The sequence below is a fragment of the Cebus imitator genome, unplaced genomic scaffold (genome assembly GCF_001604975.1).
Source record: "Cebus imitator isolate Cc_AM_T3 unplaced genomic scaffold, Cebus_imitator-1.0 Scaffold69, whole genome shotgun sequence".
Taxonomy (NCBI): domain Eukaryota; kingdom Metazoa; phylum Chordata; class Mammalia; order Primates; family Cebidae; genus Cebus; species Cebus imitator.
The window spans coordinates 113,173-128,263 of record NW_016107384.1 but is presented as its reverse complement, the minus strand read 5'-3'; the positions used below and the strand labels follow the sequence as shown (position 1 = coordinate 128,263).

The following is a 15,091-nucleotide window of genomic DNA, read 5'->3' as shown; positions in this document are numbered from 1 at the left end:
GCTAGAGTTCTGATAGAGGTGCCAGCGCAGAGGTCGGGGTGTGCAACTGTTTAGGGATTCTGAAGTGGAAGTTCCCTCGGTGGACATAGGACAGAGGAGCAGAGTAGGGGTGGCAGGTGTGAGCAGAGGTGCTGGCAGCCCCACTGTGTGGGCGAGGGGTGTAAGGAGGGGTGAGAAGTCAGGTTTGAGGGAACAGGCATCTGGGGAAGTAGGAGCAGCGCTGTGGTTGGAGACAGGCCCAGCAGATTGAAGAAAGGCAGGCCAGGAAGTTAAAGGTTTTCTGAAGTACTCACCCCAAAGTGTCTCAAATGTACCTGTATGGTTTAAAGAATAATAAACATCTTTGTGTCCACCAGCCAGCTGAAGCAAGCATTAGGGGCCATCGGTGTGTTCTTCAATGAATGCATCCCTCCCTACCCTTGCGGAGAAAACCACTACCCTGAAATTGGTGTTGAGTATTCCTTTGTTTTTCTGTACAATTTTAATACTACACTGGGGCTTTGGGAACTGATTTTTGAACTTTATATAGATGAAGTCATTCAACCTAGTTTCTCTGATTTCATCTCAGCATCGTGCTTGACATTTACCTGTATTTACACGCGTAGCCCCAGTTCATTCACTCTTGGGAAAACAAAGGAAAATGACCAAACAGAACTCACACCAGGTGCTGTGACAGCATTTATTGAAGGCAGGAATAGCTGCGGATGTGCCAGTCCTGCGTGGCCATTCATTCTAGGACGTTGCACTCTGGGAGAGGGATCCTGGCATTGGGCTATGGGGCTTTTAAGCTGCATGATTAGGAAGCACAGCTCCTCCTCCCACTGTGATCAGGATGCTAGGGTCTAAGTTTTAGTTTTGCTGCTGCAATTATTTGATGTGGTCAGCCAGCAGCTAGATTTAACTGCATTGTGTTCATGGCTGTAGAAGCATCAGCCCTTCCTCTGACATGATTAAAGGGCTGGTGTCCAAACCTTGTAATTGATCAGTGTCTTAGGCACTTAGCAATGGCTGGATTCCATGGAACCTTGTAGGGGGCCAACTCCTTTCCTGGGAGGCCAGCCTGCAAGGGATAAACAGGTTAACTCTTATCTCTCATTCATCGTAGAATTTGATTGTAGGAATATACCACAATGTGTTTATAGGTTCTAGTGTTCATGATGGACATGTGTGGGTTCTTTCTAGTTTTCTTTTGCTATTAGTGTGTTCCCGTGGACATTCTGGTGCAAGGGTTTTTCTTGGATATTTAGGAGAGGACGTATATTAGGGAATGGCACTTTTCCAACGTAGGTATACTAGTTTATATTCTGATTAACATTGGTGGAACGCTCCTGTCTTCATACCCTCACCAATGCTTAGCATTTTCTGGCTCTTTAATTTTTGCCAGCCTGCTGGGTATATAATAGTACCTTGAAGTTTAATTTTCACATTCATGATTACTGTTGAGGTTGAGCATCTTTTTGGCCACTTGCAGACCATTTGAGTTTTTCCTCTTGTGAAATGCCTGTTAGTGCCCTTTGCCTGTTTTTCTATTCGTGTTATCTTTTTCTTGTTGATTTGCAGCAGTTTTAAACATAGATGTTTCCTGGATGGTAATCCTTTGTCAAGAATGTATTGCAGTTATCTTCTCACTTTGTGCCCTGACTCTTCACTATTTTTATTGTATCTTGTGATTTCTTATCTCGAGGTGCTCATCTTATTTGTACCTTTATCTGTCAGAATTCTCTGAGGCTTTGGTGAAATCACATTCTTTCAGACAGGACCTGCATTTGTTTCTTCCTGAAGCCTGGGAATCACTTTAATTATCACCCCACCTGGGATCACTTTAAATTAAATTCAGCCCTTGAGGTTTTTTCCCAGATTGAACCCGAGGGGTTCACCTTTCTCCTCTCCCCTCCGGTCTGAGGATTTTACGGCACACACTAGAGAAGAGGGAATTACACTTCATTCTCAGGGTGATTTGTTTTTTTCCAGTACATCCAGCCCAAGATAAAAACAGGCAGGATTCCTTGCTGCCGGCTCTGTGCCAGGGGCTCATTTCTCCTTCACTCTTACACTGAGGACTGGGCCCTCTGGAGCTCGAGTTTAAAGGAGGCCTGCATCTGGACTTGTCACCTTTGCGGGCTCTGGGCTTAATCTCGTCAAAGCAGAAGGTCAAGCTCTCCAGGGTTCTGTAGAACTTCCCAGAATAGAAGCTGAGTTTAACTTCCCAGAGTTTTTGCTTTTTATTTTTATTTTTGGCCTATTTGCATGCCTCCCCCTGACTCCCCTGCTGCCCATGTTAGTTCAACAGTAATCTAAGCATATTTTTAAATATTTATAATCTGGCAGTTTAGTTGTTTACTTCAGGTTAATTAGAACATCTAGTGTTCCTTTATCCTAGCTGGAAAAGAAGTGGTAGTTTTCCATGAAATGCTCTCACATAAGTGTCCAGACAAGGAGTTGAATTCTACTTAAGCTGAACAGGCAGTGAAGTATGCTGTCCCCTTTATTAAAAACCAAACACCATGAAGTGAATTTTCTCAATGTACAATGTAAGTATATGGGAGCTGGTGGGGACCTGGAGAATGGAAAGGCAGGGGATTCCCTTAGCTCTTTTTTTTTTTTTTTTTGGGGGGGGGACAGAGTTTCGCTCTTGTTACCCAGGCTGGAGTGCAATGGTGCGATCTTGGCTCACCGCAACCTCCGCCTCCTGGGTTCAGGCAATTCTCCTGCCTCAGCCTCCTGAGTAGCTGGGATTACAGGCACACGTCACCATGCCCAGCTAATTTTTTGTATTTTTAGTAGAGATGGGGTTTCACCGTGTTGACAAGGATGGTCTCGATCTCTTGACCTCGTGACCCACCCGCCTCGGCCTTCCAAAGTGCTGGGATTACAGGCTTGAGCCACTGTGCCCGGCCCCCTTAGCTCTTATATAGAGCCACAGCTTCTGCCCGTCACCTCCCCAGAAGGGCAGGAAGAGAGAAAACCTGATGGCCACGAGCAGCTCTGCTTCCTGCCACAGGTCAGCAAAAGTGGCTGTGGTCCCCATCAGGTCTGATGAATTGTTCTCAAGTCCCAGCAGGGGCCTGCTCACATCAGGAGGTGGAAAAAGGGAGGAAAAAAGCTTTACATTGGGCAAAATATAGACTAGATAGTCACCTAGGAAAGCCAGAGCTTAGATTGCTTTCCCCTCGCAATCTAAGAGAGAAACCTAGTGCTGCAATGAACTTCATTGTTCATTTAGTTTGTTCATTTGTTTCAGTAAACAGACTCCTTTGACATAGAATTGTTGACAGCACAGATGCACAGTTTATCAGTTGCCAAAATCATGCACCTATATACACTAGGAAGGAGGAGAGCAACAATTGTCTTGTTCCTGGAGTATCACAGTAAAGCACATGGACACTTGGATGATTATATAGCATAGGGGAAAGTCTTTGCCATACTCAAAGTTACAAATGAGGGAAAAATTCATTGTTACATAATCCTTTCAAAGATGAAAGAACCCCGCAGAGAAAAGCCAATGGCCAATTAGATGGCAAATTTGTAAAAAGACGCTGACCCCTTGCTATGTGAAAGCTTTTTACAGATGAGAGAGTGGAGAATAGATAAAACACATGAAGGGTAACTCATGCAATACAAGTGGCTAGAAAGATGCTTGGCTTCTAATCAAAGAGAGCCCCTTCAAAACAGTCATGCCGTTTGCCTTACGCTGCTCAGATAGGTAAAGATTTAGCGTGTTACTGGCCTGTGGTGGCAAGGCTGCACTGTGGGGCTGCGTGGGGAGACATTTGGACAGTCCTAGAGCCCCACAATCACAAGAGGTGTGGTCTTGACCCAGCAGTGCTAAGACTGTCTTTTGAGAAAATATACAAAGAACTACGTACTTGTGTTCAACGCTTGTCGTCCTTAACCCACATGGTCTCCATCAACAGATCAAATGTCATAGTTCAACCACAGTTTAGAGAAGACATCTATTTGAAATGATAGGAACTGACACAAGACACCTACCCTTTTGTAAAAGAGAAAATTAAGTTACACAGTGTTATTTCAATTGGTACCTCTGGAAATTTGAAATCCTTACATGAGTTTGTATGGTGGAGGGAGGGGAAGGAAGAAGAAGTGATGCTGGAAGGAACCAGAACCCAGGCCACTAAGAGCAAGTCAGCCTGGCTCCTCCAACCAGCCAAGCTAAGAATCCTTACATATGTCACGCTGACGCTGCAGAATATATCCTATGTCCCCCTGTACAAGCCAGAAAGCTGGGCAGGGCAAGACTGGCCGTGGCTGGCCGTAGATAGGAAGACAGGCCCAGAGAGGGGAAGCCACTTAGTTCCATGGCAGGTGTTCGGGCTTTACCCTCTCATGTTCTCCCTCTAGCTAGAAAAGCCAAAGATAGCAGTTCCCTCGAGCCCCTCTTCGCATTGGCACATAAACTTGTGCATACAAAACCAAACCAAACATTGACAACAAAAGCGAGGTAAGCCTTGGGCCTGGGCAAGAGGAAATGAAGTTCTAGTTAGTAGTTAACAGCACCCAGTTACTGTCAGCTGTTATGTACTATTCTAAGCATTCTTATCTGTTAACTCATTTTATCCAATGCGTCTATGGGAATAGACTTTCACCTCATTTTACAGACGAGAAATCTGAGGCCCGGGGAAGTTCAGTAACTCACTGAATATCACACAGCTACTAAGAAGCCAGCTCTGGAGTCCACATGCTTGGCCAGTATTCTGAAGACAGGAAAGGCTGAGTAGCCCAGAGCCAGGTGAGTAGGGGCGTGCACGCCGTATCGAGGCCACGGGCCTGACTGGAGCACCTTTGCTCCCCTTCTAACAGCTCTCTAAGCTCATGCCCTGAGGCCCAGAAAGGTGTCTGAAAGCAAGCTCAGCCCTCCCTACCAGATAGTTCTCCCTGTCCCCTGGAGGCTGAACCCTAGCGCCTTGCCCATCCCTCCACCAGAGGATCCACATGTCTATCTGGAAGGGGCTTTGCTGCCAAGTCAGAGATGAAGGCCCATGCCACATATGGGAAAACTGGGCTCAGCGGCATAGCCAGCGCCGGCACGGACTTGTCTGGTGGCCATGCCCACAGTGGCAGGCAGGTCAGGACCAGCAGTCTCCCATTCCTTGGGGGCCAACCCTTCCTGCATGGACTAGTCTTGGGAGGCCAGGGGAGGGAATAGGAGGCTGGTGATAAGTGCAGCCTTTCGCTGTCGGCTGGCAGCTCAGGGGGTCTGCAAAGTGCCCCTTCAACTCAGCCTTAGAGCTCAGCTTGTCCGCCCTGCACAACTGCTCAGGGTGCTTTGAGGGTGCCCTCGTCAGAACTCCTGTGTCTGTGGGGAGGTGACAAGACTTCACAAGCCATTCATTCCTGCCAGGGGCCCAGTTCCCAGCTGTTGCTGTTCTGACTGCCAAGGTCTTACCCTCCAGTATCTTTGTCCCATTTGCTCTGCCTGAAATGCCACCCTTCCTTGCAGAGAGGCTGAGTCTCCTGAGTTGAGCCTTGGGGGACGTTGGCCTCTGTGCAGGGTGTGGCATATATGAAGTATTTGTAATTGACATCACAGTTCTGGAAGGACCGAGTGGACTTGGAGGAAGTTTCTCACATGAGAAGTAGTTCTGTTCTAGTTGTCACGAATAACTTCTCCACAACTGCTTTCAGTAGGTTTGAAAGGATTGTTTATTGAGCCCGTTCACTGCTGCTTTCCCAGAGCTTCTGGCTCAGGCCCACAAAGACACCAAACCCAAGGACCAGGGAAACCACTGGCAGCGAAAGGACCACCCAAAGGAGAGGCCTCAGGCTGGAGTTCCCATTGGAATGTCAGAGAGAAGGGAAAGGTAGGGCTGGGTGAGGCCCCTCCAACACTCTCCTCCACCCCAGACCTTTGTATCACACTGGGCAGAGCTGAAGCTGCCTTTCTGCAGATAAGGTGGACTGTGTCTTCACTTAGTTCCCCACTGATTGCAGTTACACCATCTCTTGCCCTCAGCTATGGCTGGAGCATCCCATTTTGTCAGCATAGTCTTGGGGGTGTGGGAGCTGGTAAGGCCTGAGGGGCCCACCCAGAAGCCCTCATACCTGTGGGCCCTACCCAGAAGCCCTCATACCTGTGGGCTCCTGCCCATAGAATCCTCAAAGCCCACTGCCCCCGGAGAGCTCACCATGTCCTGGGGCCTGGCAGTGTCATTACGGTGACCTGAGGATCGTCGCTGTCCTGCCCAGGGGAAGAATGAAGTCTTGGGCAGGTCTCCGGCCCCTGTGACCTCAAAGCCTAACATAGGCCTGAAGATGAATGAAAGAACAAATCCACTCACACCCCAGACTCACTTGCTGTCCCAGGGCGGCACGCGGTGGAGCAAGTCTTCAGCCCTGAGGTGTGGCAGGCAGAGGTGCTGCACAAGAAGTACACATGGTGGAAGGAGAAGAACATCAGAGCGGCTGGCTCCGCGCCACTGGGCAGGAAGCACAGAGGCAGGGACATGGGATTCCCTAGCTGGGCCCCTGGCTGCTGGCCAGGCAGGGGGAAATCTGAGCACGCAGACCAAGACCATGACTGCCGCTCATGCTGAGGGAGTGCGGAGCTGAATGTGTTCCTTCCCAATTCGAAATCCACACCTTCCTTCCTCTCCAAGGTCCAAGTCTGCAGTGGTGTGCCCTGCAGGTGGGGCCACCACACTTTGAGAACCCCAGCCCTTGGCGGGCTTGCTCCACCAATGCTGCCTCTGGCTGCGCAGCCCCTGGGCGGGCTAGATTGCTCCCTTCCACCTGCCCTACTGAGGGAGACAGCAAGTTCCAAGAGGGTGGGGCTTGACCAGGCAGCAGGAGAATAGATGTTTGCCCTCCCTTTGTGACCCCTGGAGACCAGTGACTGGGGGCAGAGGGCAGGGTGGATTACCACTGCTTCCAGATACACCAGGGCAGGGGCAGTGCCCTATGGGAGCAGAAGCAGGAGGAGCTGACCCGACCCAGCACCCAGGAGGCCTCACCCATGGGTGCCCCTCATCCAGGCAGGTCAGCATCTCTTGGATCAGGAGGCAGCACTCAGCAGAGATGAGAACGAAGCCACCCTAACTAATCAGTGCTTAGGAGTGAAATCAGTCTGCATATGACGTAATAACAGACAGTGATTTAAGCATCCAGAGATTTGTGTATGCAATGTGAAAGATACATTGTTCAACAGGACAGGAGTTACAGGGCGTCTGTTGCCTCTGGGGCCATCTGTGTATTACATAGAAAACCTAAATATACCTTAAGTTTATCTACTTCTACCTTCTGGAGAAGTTGCTGAGTTAAAGAAAATTCAAAGCAGAATTACGTGTAAGACATTATCATTTCCGGAATCAGAAGTGAGGTGAGGCTACCCTAGAACGCCACGACCAGAGTTCAGATTTTGGGCTGATTGCAGCGCAGGCAGCATTTTCCTTCCTCCTGGTGGCACTTACGGGTTACCTGTTGCTGATGCAAAGCCAGCTGCTTTCCATGACACCTGGTAGAAGTCAAGCCCCATCCCCAGAACTTTGTCCACATAAGCTCACAAGGTGCCAGAGGGGTTTGGTGACCAGCTCCTCCCCACCTAACATGGGGCCAGCATGCGGCAGCCGGGTCTTCTTACCAGTGCTCAGAGGGCTCTCTGGGAGCCTGAGTCCAGCAGCGCAAAGGTGGCAACAGTGAATCACTGGTAGTGAGACTGGAAAGGTGTGGTCCTGTCCAAGGCTACCATTTGGGTTCTGTAGCTGTCACCCTCGAAAGGGCATCTGAGAAGAAGAGAAGTCAGAGGGGCTGTTTATAGGAGGCAGAGCAGGTGAGGGGAGCCTGGGGGTACTAACCCGTCTGACAGGATGGGCCACTGGGGCTGCTGGAAGGGGTCGGCACTGGGAGCACCCCAGCACTGGTGCAGCAGCGGGACCAGCTTGGGGTCTGTCCTCTGCAGAAGCCGGACCTCCACATGGACTGGTTCTCGGAGCAGCCTCACAATGGGACAGTCATCCTCCCCGCAGTAGGAGCTGAAGGTCTCATCTGCAGGGAGAGCAACTCATGAGCCAGGGTGGGCTGTGTGTCAGAGAAGCAGGGCCTGAAGAGTGCAGGGATAGCATAGCATTCCCTTGGCAATCCACAGTTCAAGCTGCAGGGGTCCAGGCTGGGTCACAGGGGCAGGCAACGGGGGTGGGCAGATGGATGCCTGAACGGGCAGGAAGTCACTGGAGTTGAAGACAGCGCACATGAAGCCTGAAGTGCACTAGGGTGGGGGAGAAGACACAGAATCAGAGCATCCTGTTCATGTTAGAAACTAGGTATCAACTCTGGATGCAACAGATGGTACTGTCCAGCAAGGCAGACGGATGCTACGTAAGCAGCACTCAGCGTTTCCCAGGCAGGCTCAGGAAGCTCACCCTGCCCCATCCTGTCTCCCTGGGATGGTTCAAGCCTGTTATGCCAGGCCCTGCGCCTGGTGGGAGAATACGGCAGGATGGAGATGGGTCCCTGGGGGGCTGGCACCTTGTCGGGTCTGCCCTGGCTACCCACAGCTGTCTGCCATGCCATTCGAGACTCCTGGAGCCTGACAGTTGAGGCTGCAGGTGGGCCTTGGCACTCTACCTCCCGACAGACCTGAGTTTGAGTCTTAGCATTTACAGGCTTTGGGACCACAAGCAAGTCTTTTTAACCTAAAACTCAGTGTCCTTATTTGTAAAATGGCCATGACTGCCTCCCTCGGAGGGCTCTGAGACAATGAGATCGAAGATAACATCATCTTCATTGTCCTTGTAGTTGCAGCTGGTCTGCCACAGCCTAAGGGCCACAGTGTCTAGCATCTTCCTCACTAGCTAAGGGCCTGGTGGCCGCTCTTCCACACTCTGCTGGGGCCCACACCCTCCCAGTACCCCAGAGGCCTGGCACCAAGGAGATGCTAAGTAGGTATAAGTGGCTTGCCCGTGTTCCAGAGGCCTTGTTGCAGAGGAGCCCTCTGGCCTAGTCCTGCCGGCTACAGCTGTTTTCCCCTGACCTCTGCCTCCCTCCAGGAATCCCTAGTCGCTGTGTTGACCTCTGGCTGACTCCTACAGCTCTTACACCAGAGAGTCTAGGGCATGACCCAGACTTGTCACCCACCGCTTGGCCATAAGAACTTAGGAATTTTTTTTGAATTAAACATTAAAAAAAAAAAAAAATAGAGATAGGATCTCACTGTGTTGCCCAGTCTGGTCTTGAACTTCTGGCAATTTTCCCACCTAGGCCTCCCAAAGCACTGGGATCACAGGCATGAGCTACCACCTCCATGGTACTTAGAGCTTTAAAGCCAAATACATTTGAACTGTGATGCAGCCCCTGCTCCCCAACCCTCACGGCAGGGAGGGAAGGGCGAAGGAGATGCCTGGGCATCCACGCAGCGTCAGGCACAGCGTTTCCCCAAGTCATGGCTAATGCACTGGTGGTGTCCCACAGGGTGAACTGGCTGACGTTAGGTGCTTTGCACCTGCCCTCACAGGTGCAGAGCCAGGTGTGACAGACAGATTCCCTCGGGTCACCCCCACTGGCATCCTGGGCACCTGGCTTGGTTTTTGCCTCTTGACTCAGCAGGTCCAGGAGGCCCCTAACAATAAGGGGTTCCTCCCCCGCCCAGTTCTCTCCCACCACATCCTCAGACAGCTTCAGCCCGATGTATCTTCAGCTTCATCTGTGGCTTCTTAACCTGACATTAGGAGGGGCAACAGCCATAACCTCAGCCTCTTCCTGGGACCTGGAAGGGGACGCTTTCAGTTGCTCTGAGCTTAGTTCTTAGACAGACCAAGACAGGGCTGTCTCAGAACTCCAGTGCTCTCAGGACTGGCCATGGGCTTTTAGCTGAGCCCTGCAGACCAGGCGTGGAAGGTCCCCACTTAACATGTCTGCCCTGAGAAAGGGACATTTCCCCTGCCATGCAGGGGAGGCTGGAAAGAGGTGGGCCCGTTGCCTAAGGTCACATAACCAGGTAACAGCAGAACCCGGGTTGGACCCAGCTGGCTCCAAAAACTGTTCTGAGCTCTCCTGTGCCCCGACACCCCAGCCCCCAGCCACGCCTGTTGGAGGAGGGCTGCCCTCACTGGAAGGTGTTGTCCCACGTGATGGAACCCTGTGGCCCCTTCCAGATGTGAATGCTGGCCACCAGCCGGTTCTCATAGACGAGCTGGTTGCCAGCCACCTGTGGGAAGAGACAGCTGGGTGAGGACTTCTTGGGGGACCAGGCCCCAGCCTGTGGTCCCGAGCCCTACCTGCACTGTGGTTCCACAGTGGGTGAGAGGGAACTGGAAGACCATGAAAACATCTGTGTCCTGTGTTGGGGAGCAGCTGGTGGGGACGTTGGCCAGTGTGATCCTGTGTGTCAAGGCTATTTCTTGTGACACCATGAGAATGAAATAGCCATCTCTGAAGCACTGGACAGTAGCTGGGACAAAGGCAGATGAGGGCCTTGGGATTTGGTGTTCACCCAGCATGGAGACAGGGGATGGCTGGGTGAGAGCCAGGCTTTAAGTGCTGGCCTGGGAGTCTAGACGCTTACTCTCCACTTAGGCTGGTGCTGGCCCCAGCAAACCCTTTACAGACTGACTGTCTCATCCATGAGACAAGTGGGTTGAACTATAAAAGTAGCTTCACCATAGAATCTGTCATCCAAACCAGGGTGTTTTAGAGCTGAAAGTACAGATGTGTGTAAAGGTAGATCTATTAATAGTTCCCTGGGACAGCTGTTATAAGGCCAGCTGGGACATATGATTGCCCCATCTAAAGGTCTCCTCTGCCATCTGCTTTGGGAGTTGGACTCTCCAGGAGGAGGATGGGAAGCAGCCTCCACCAGCTGGAGGAGATGGCTGTCCTTCCGCTTCAGAATCCAGGGGACCAGGATGGTGCTGGTGTGGGAGGTTGTACCTGTGTTGCCATAGTAACAGGGAACCTCTGTGGTGTTGTCAGAGCAGCCAGCCTGCTGACAGGCTTCCTTTGAAGTTCCTCTCATGAGGCAGGGGAGGTGCCCCGAGGCCACCTGGCACTGCTCCTGACTCAGGTGAGTACCTAGGGTTGGGACAGAGCAATGAGGCTGAAGGCACACAGTTTGCAAATCGTGGCCCTGGAATTGAATCTTGGGAACCTGCTCCAGAGTTTGTGCCTTTTTTTTTTCTTTTTTTTTTTTTTGGAGTTTCACTGTTGTCGCCCGGGCTGGAGTGCAGTGGCACAATGTTGGCTCACTGTAACCTCTACCTCCTGGGTTCAAGCCATTCTCCTGCCTCAGCCTCCTGAGTAGCTGGGATTACAGGCGTCTGCCACCACGCCTGGCTAATCTTTTGTATTTTTAGTGGAGACGGGGTTTCGCCATGTTGGCCAGGCTGGTCTCAAACTCCTGAACTTGGGTCCACCTGCCCTGGCCTCCCAAAGTGCTGGGATTATAGGCATGAGTCACTGCACCTGGCCCAGAGTTTGTGCTCTTAACCAGCATACTACGTGTTCTCCCTGAAAAGTGCATATTACTGAAATATCGAGAGAACGTTTTCTGAGAACCGGGTGTTCCTGGCAATGGTTTTAATGAGTTTCTGCCTAAAATTAGGCAGCAATACATTGGCAAGACCTCTTCTAGCTTTAGTATACTTGTACACGTTTAAAGCTGTTTTTCCAAATACTACAAAGGAATAGGAGAATCATGGTTTTCTAAAAAAAGAAAAAAGAAAGAAATGGCTTCTTAGAGCCCAGTAAAAGGCTGTTAGGCCACGCTGGACTTCAGAAGGCCCCAGACAGAGGGTGCAAACATTCAGATGTCCTGCACACCTACGTAGTAATCTGGTTTGTTCACATCCCAGTGTCCCATGGGGCCCCAGTGGGGTTGAGCCAAGGTTTCGAGGGCAGGTCCAGGTCCAGGGAATGGTAAAGCAGGGGCTGGGTGGGCGGAGCTGTGCCCTGGGTCCAGTGGGCTGGGAAAGGCGTGCCAGAGCCTGGGGAGATGTGGCCAGAGGTGGGGCAGAAGGGAAGGGTTTGTGGGGTCAAGACAGGGAACATGGTGGGTGGTGCCAGCTGGGCGTCCGGTGTCTGGGGTGGGCAGGTTTGGGACAGATCAGAGTAGCGTCTTGTGCTACATCCACACAGCTTCCACGAATACCCTCAGGTGGAAACGCCCATCCTGCAGGTGAGAGGCCAGGGAGCAGCAAGGTGAGGCCACCTAGCATCCCAGGCAGAGGATGGCCCCTGAGGCTAAGATGGCCATTAGGCAGAGAGCTGGATTCACGGTGGATCCCAGAAAGTCCCTTCCAGGACTTAGTTTCCCTCACCCACCAACTCAACATATCTCGGGCTCTGGTTCCTTTCTGGCCCATGAGGGGCCTTCTCCAGCTTGACACGATACAAGACAAGCTTGCTTCTGCACGAGAGCATGAAGAACCCTACCTTCTCCAGCACGTGGCAGCCTCTGCAACCAGCCGAGAAGACCACAGGCTCCTGAGGCCTGGAGGTGACCCAGGGGTAGCAGATGGGGCAGCTGTTCACATCAAATCGGTTCCCAAATTCATCTGCAGTGGGGAAGAGGAGGGGCAGGTATGCGGAAGGGTACAGGGAGAGGCTGCTGGGGCCTCGGAAGGAGTTCCCACTCAGCAGGCAGGAGACCTGGTTCTTGCCTTAGCTTTGCTATTAGCTTGTGTGGTTTTGGGCAAGCCCCTCCCCTCTCTGCTCTCAGCTTTCACAGCTGTAGGGAGATGGGGGGTGGGTCCTAGGATCTTTCTAGCTAGGGTTCCCTGCTCATAGCACACAGCAGCAGGCAGCCATGAAGATGAGATGGAGAAGGGATACACAGGGTCTCAGGGTCAGGCACTGGGCTATTTTACATCGCCTTTTTTTTTTTTTTTTTTTNTTTTTTTTTGAGATGGATTCTCACTCTGTTGCCAGGCTGGAGTACAATGGCACAATGTTGGCTCACTGCAACCTCTGCCTCCCAGGTTCAAGTGATTCTCCTGCCCCAGCCTCATGAGTAGCTGGGATTACAGGCGCCTGTCACCATACCTGGCTAATTTTTTGTATTTTTAGTAGAAATGGGGTTTTACCATGTTGGCCAGCACGGTCTTGATCTCTTGACCTCATGATCCACCCGCCTCATCCTCCCCAAGTGCTGGGATTACAGGCGTGAGCCACCGCGCCTCACGTCGCTTCTCTTAAGCTTAGTTATTCACATCTTGTGGTGGAGGCAGCGGAGGGAGGGAGGGTGTGTGAGTTTTCTCAGGTGCACACAATGAGGGGCAGAATGAGGTTTCGAACCATGGGCTTTGTAGAAAGACCTGAGCCCATTTGCCAGGTTAACTGGCTGCTGCAGTCACTTAGAGACATCTCCTAGGTGTTCACCCCCCTTGTTGGCCCAGAACAGCCTGGGCACTCTCCGGGTGTGGGCACACGCCCAAGCCCTTGTTCCGTGAACACGGCCAGGTTCATCTTCCCCATCTTGCAGAAGAGGAAGCAGAGGCTCAGAGAGGTCAGGTCAGTGGTCCAAGATCACACCGTTTAGAAGTTGCACATCCAAACCCCAATTCCAAACCCATACCAGGCCACACCCACTAGGGTCCTGCTGCTGAAAGTGGCTTATGGACCCTCAGCCACGGTATCGACTGAGTGTGGTTAGAAGTGCAGAGCCTAGGCCAGGCTCAGTGGCTCATGCCTGTAATCCCAGCACTTTGGGAGGCCAAGGCAGGTGGATCACATGAGGTCAGGAGTTCGAGACCAGCCCGGCCAATATGGGGAAACCCCGTTTCTACTAAAAATACAAAAAGTAGCAGGGCATGGTGATGCACGCCTGTAATCCCAGCTACTAAAGAGGCTTACGCAGGAGAATTGCTTGAATTGGGTGGCGGAGGTTGCAGTGAAAGAAGTGACTCCATCTCAAAAAAATTTAAAAAATGCAGAGCCTTGGCCCTGTCCCATGCCAACTGAATCATAACCTGAATTTCTACAAGGCAGCCAGGTGATTCCCATGCACACTAAGGTGGGAGAAGCTGCCCTGGGTGACGACTCTCTTCCTTGCCATTTTCTGAGGGGTCGGGGGCTGGCCACCCCCAGGCTGGAGGGAGGCCTCTGTTCTTGCTCCTTTTCCAAGGGAAGGGTCTCAGCTCCCTCCTGGCGATAGCTCGTGGCCAGGGAGGCGGGGGCTGGGATTCTCCCAGCACTCACCCGCCACCTTGAAGCGGAGAGCCTGGCCTGGCCTGGGGAACACCAGGAGCTGCATTCCCTTGATCCTACAGTCGTAGCTGTGCCGGAGGCCTGGGGGGCCAGGGTCGAGCTGCAGCCGTCTACCCAGCCCCAGGGTGGTGACCAGCAGTAGCAGGGCCACACAGTAACCCCAGGTCGCCGCTGAGGCTCCTCCTGCCATGAGACACCACAGACATCCACAACACCCCTACTCCACTGCCACTAGAGCAGGGCCCAGGCCTCATACGGAGGAGGTGGCAAGTGGGTGCCTCTAAGGGCAAAGGGCACCCACCTGGGGGAGCACCCACCTGGCCACCAGGGACTGTGGTGAAACTCCTGCTCCGAAGGCAGAGGGAGGCAGGAATGCACGTGGCCTCTCACCCTGGCTTTCTGTCCCTCAGCTGTGGCTTTGGAAGGGAGGAGAGAGCTTTCTGGGAAACTGAGGCTGCAGTTGGGCTGTGAGGAGGGATCAGGGGTGGGAGGTGGCCCTGCAGGCCTCAGACTCTCCACTGTCTCCCTCCCACCACAGCCTTTCCACATTTCCTTCCCTGCCCCAACAGGGAAGTATTTTGGAGGAATGGGGTCCTAAGCAGAGGTGGGAGGAGGTGGGAAGGACAGGGATGGTGTGACTCTCCAGGACCTCCCTCCTGCCTTGAGGCCTTGGCAGGCACCACTGGGAGCTCCAGGCCTGGTCAGTGCAGTCACGGCTCTTTGGGCAGGGCCTTGGGGGCGTTAGAGCAAGACCACCAGACACAGCCCTCACAGCTGGCAGCAGAATGGCGGCTGCAGGTGAGTAAACAGACCACTAGCACCTCCCAGGGCTCTCCTGAGGATTTAGCCGGTCAGTGCGACGATGACTATTACTAATAAAAAATAACAAGAACAGGCCATGCGTGGTGGCTCACGCCTGTAATCCCAACACTTTGGGAGG

The 15,091-nt window shown here is 52.3% G+C and overlaps 1 protein-coding gene across 1 annotated transcript; it reads right to left on the bottom strand.

Annotated features, from left to right (window-relative positions):
* Nucleotides 1-5,551: 5,551 nt before the first annotated feature.
* ZP1 (zona pellucida glycoprotein 1) lies at nt 5,552-14,341 on the bottom strand. The gene is given in 16 exon segments (XM_037739395.1): nt 5,552-5,799; nt 6,090-6,196; nt 6,310-6,392; nt 7,596-7,736; nt 7,809-8,000; nt 8,085-8,192; nt 8,194-8,208; nt 10,059-10,156; nt 10,227-10,399; nt 10,879-11,019; nt 11,767-11,925; nt 11,928-12,035; nt 12,038-12,079; nt 12,082-12,115; nt 12,379-12,500; nt 14,143-14,341. Coding segments are annotated over 16 exon segments (1,860 nt in total). The 3' UTR covers nt 5,552-5,661.
* Nucleotides 14,342-15,091: the final 750 nt, after the last annotated feature.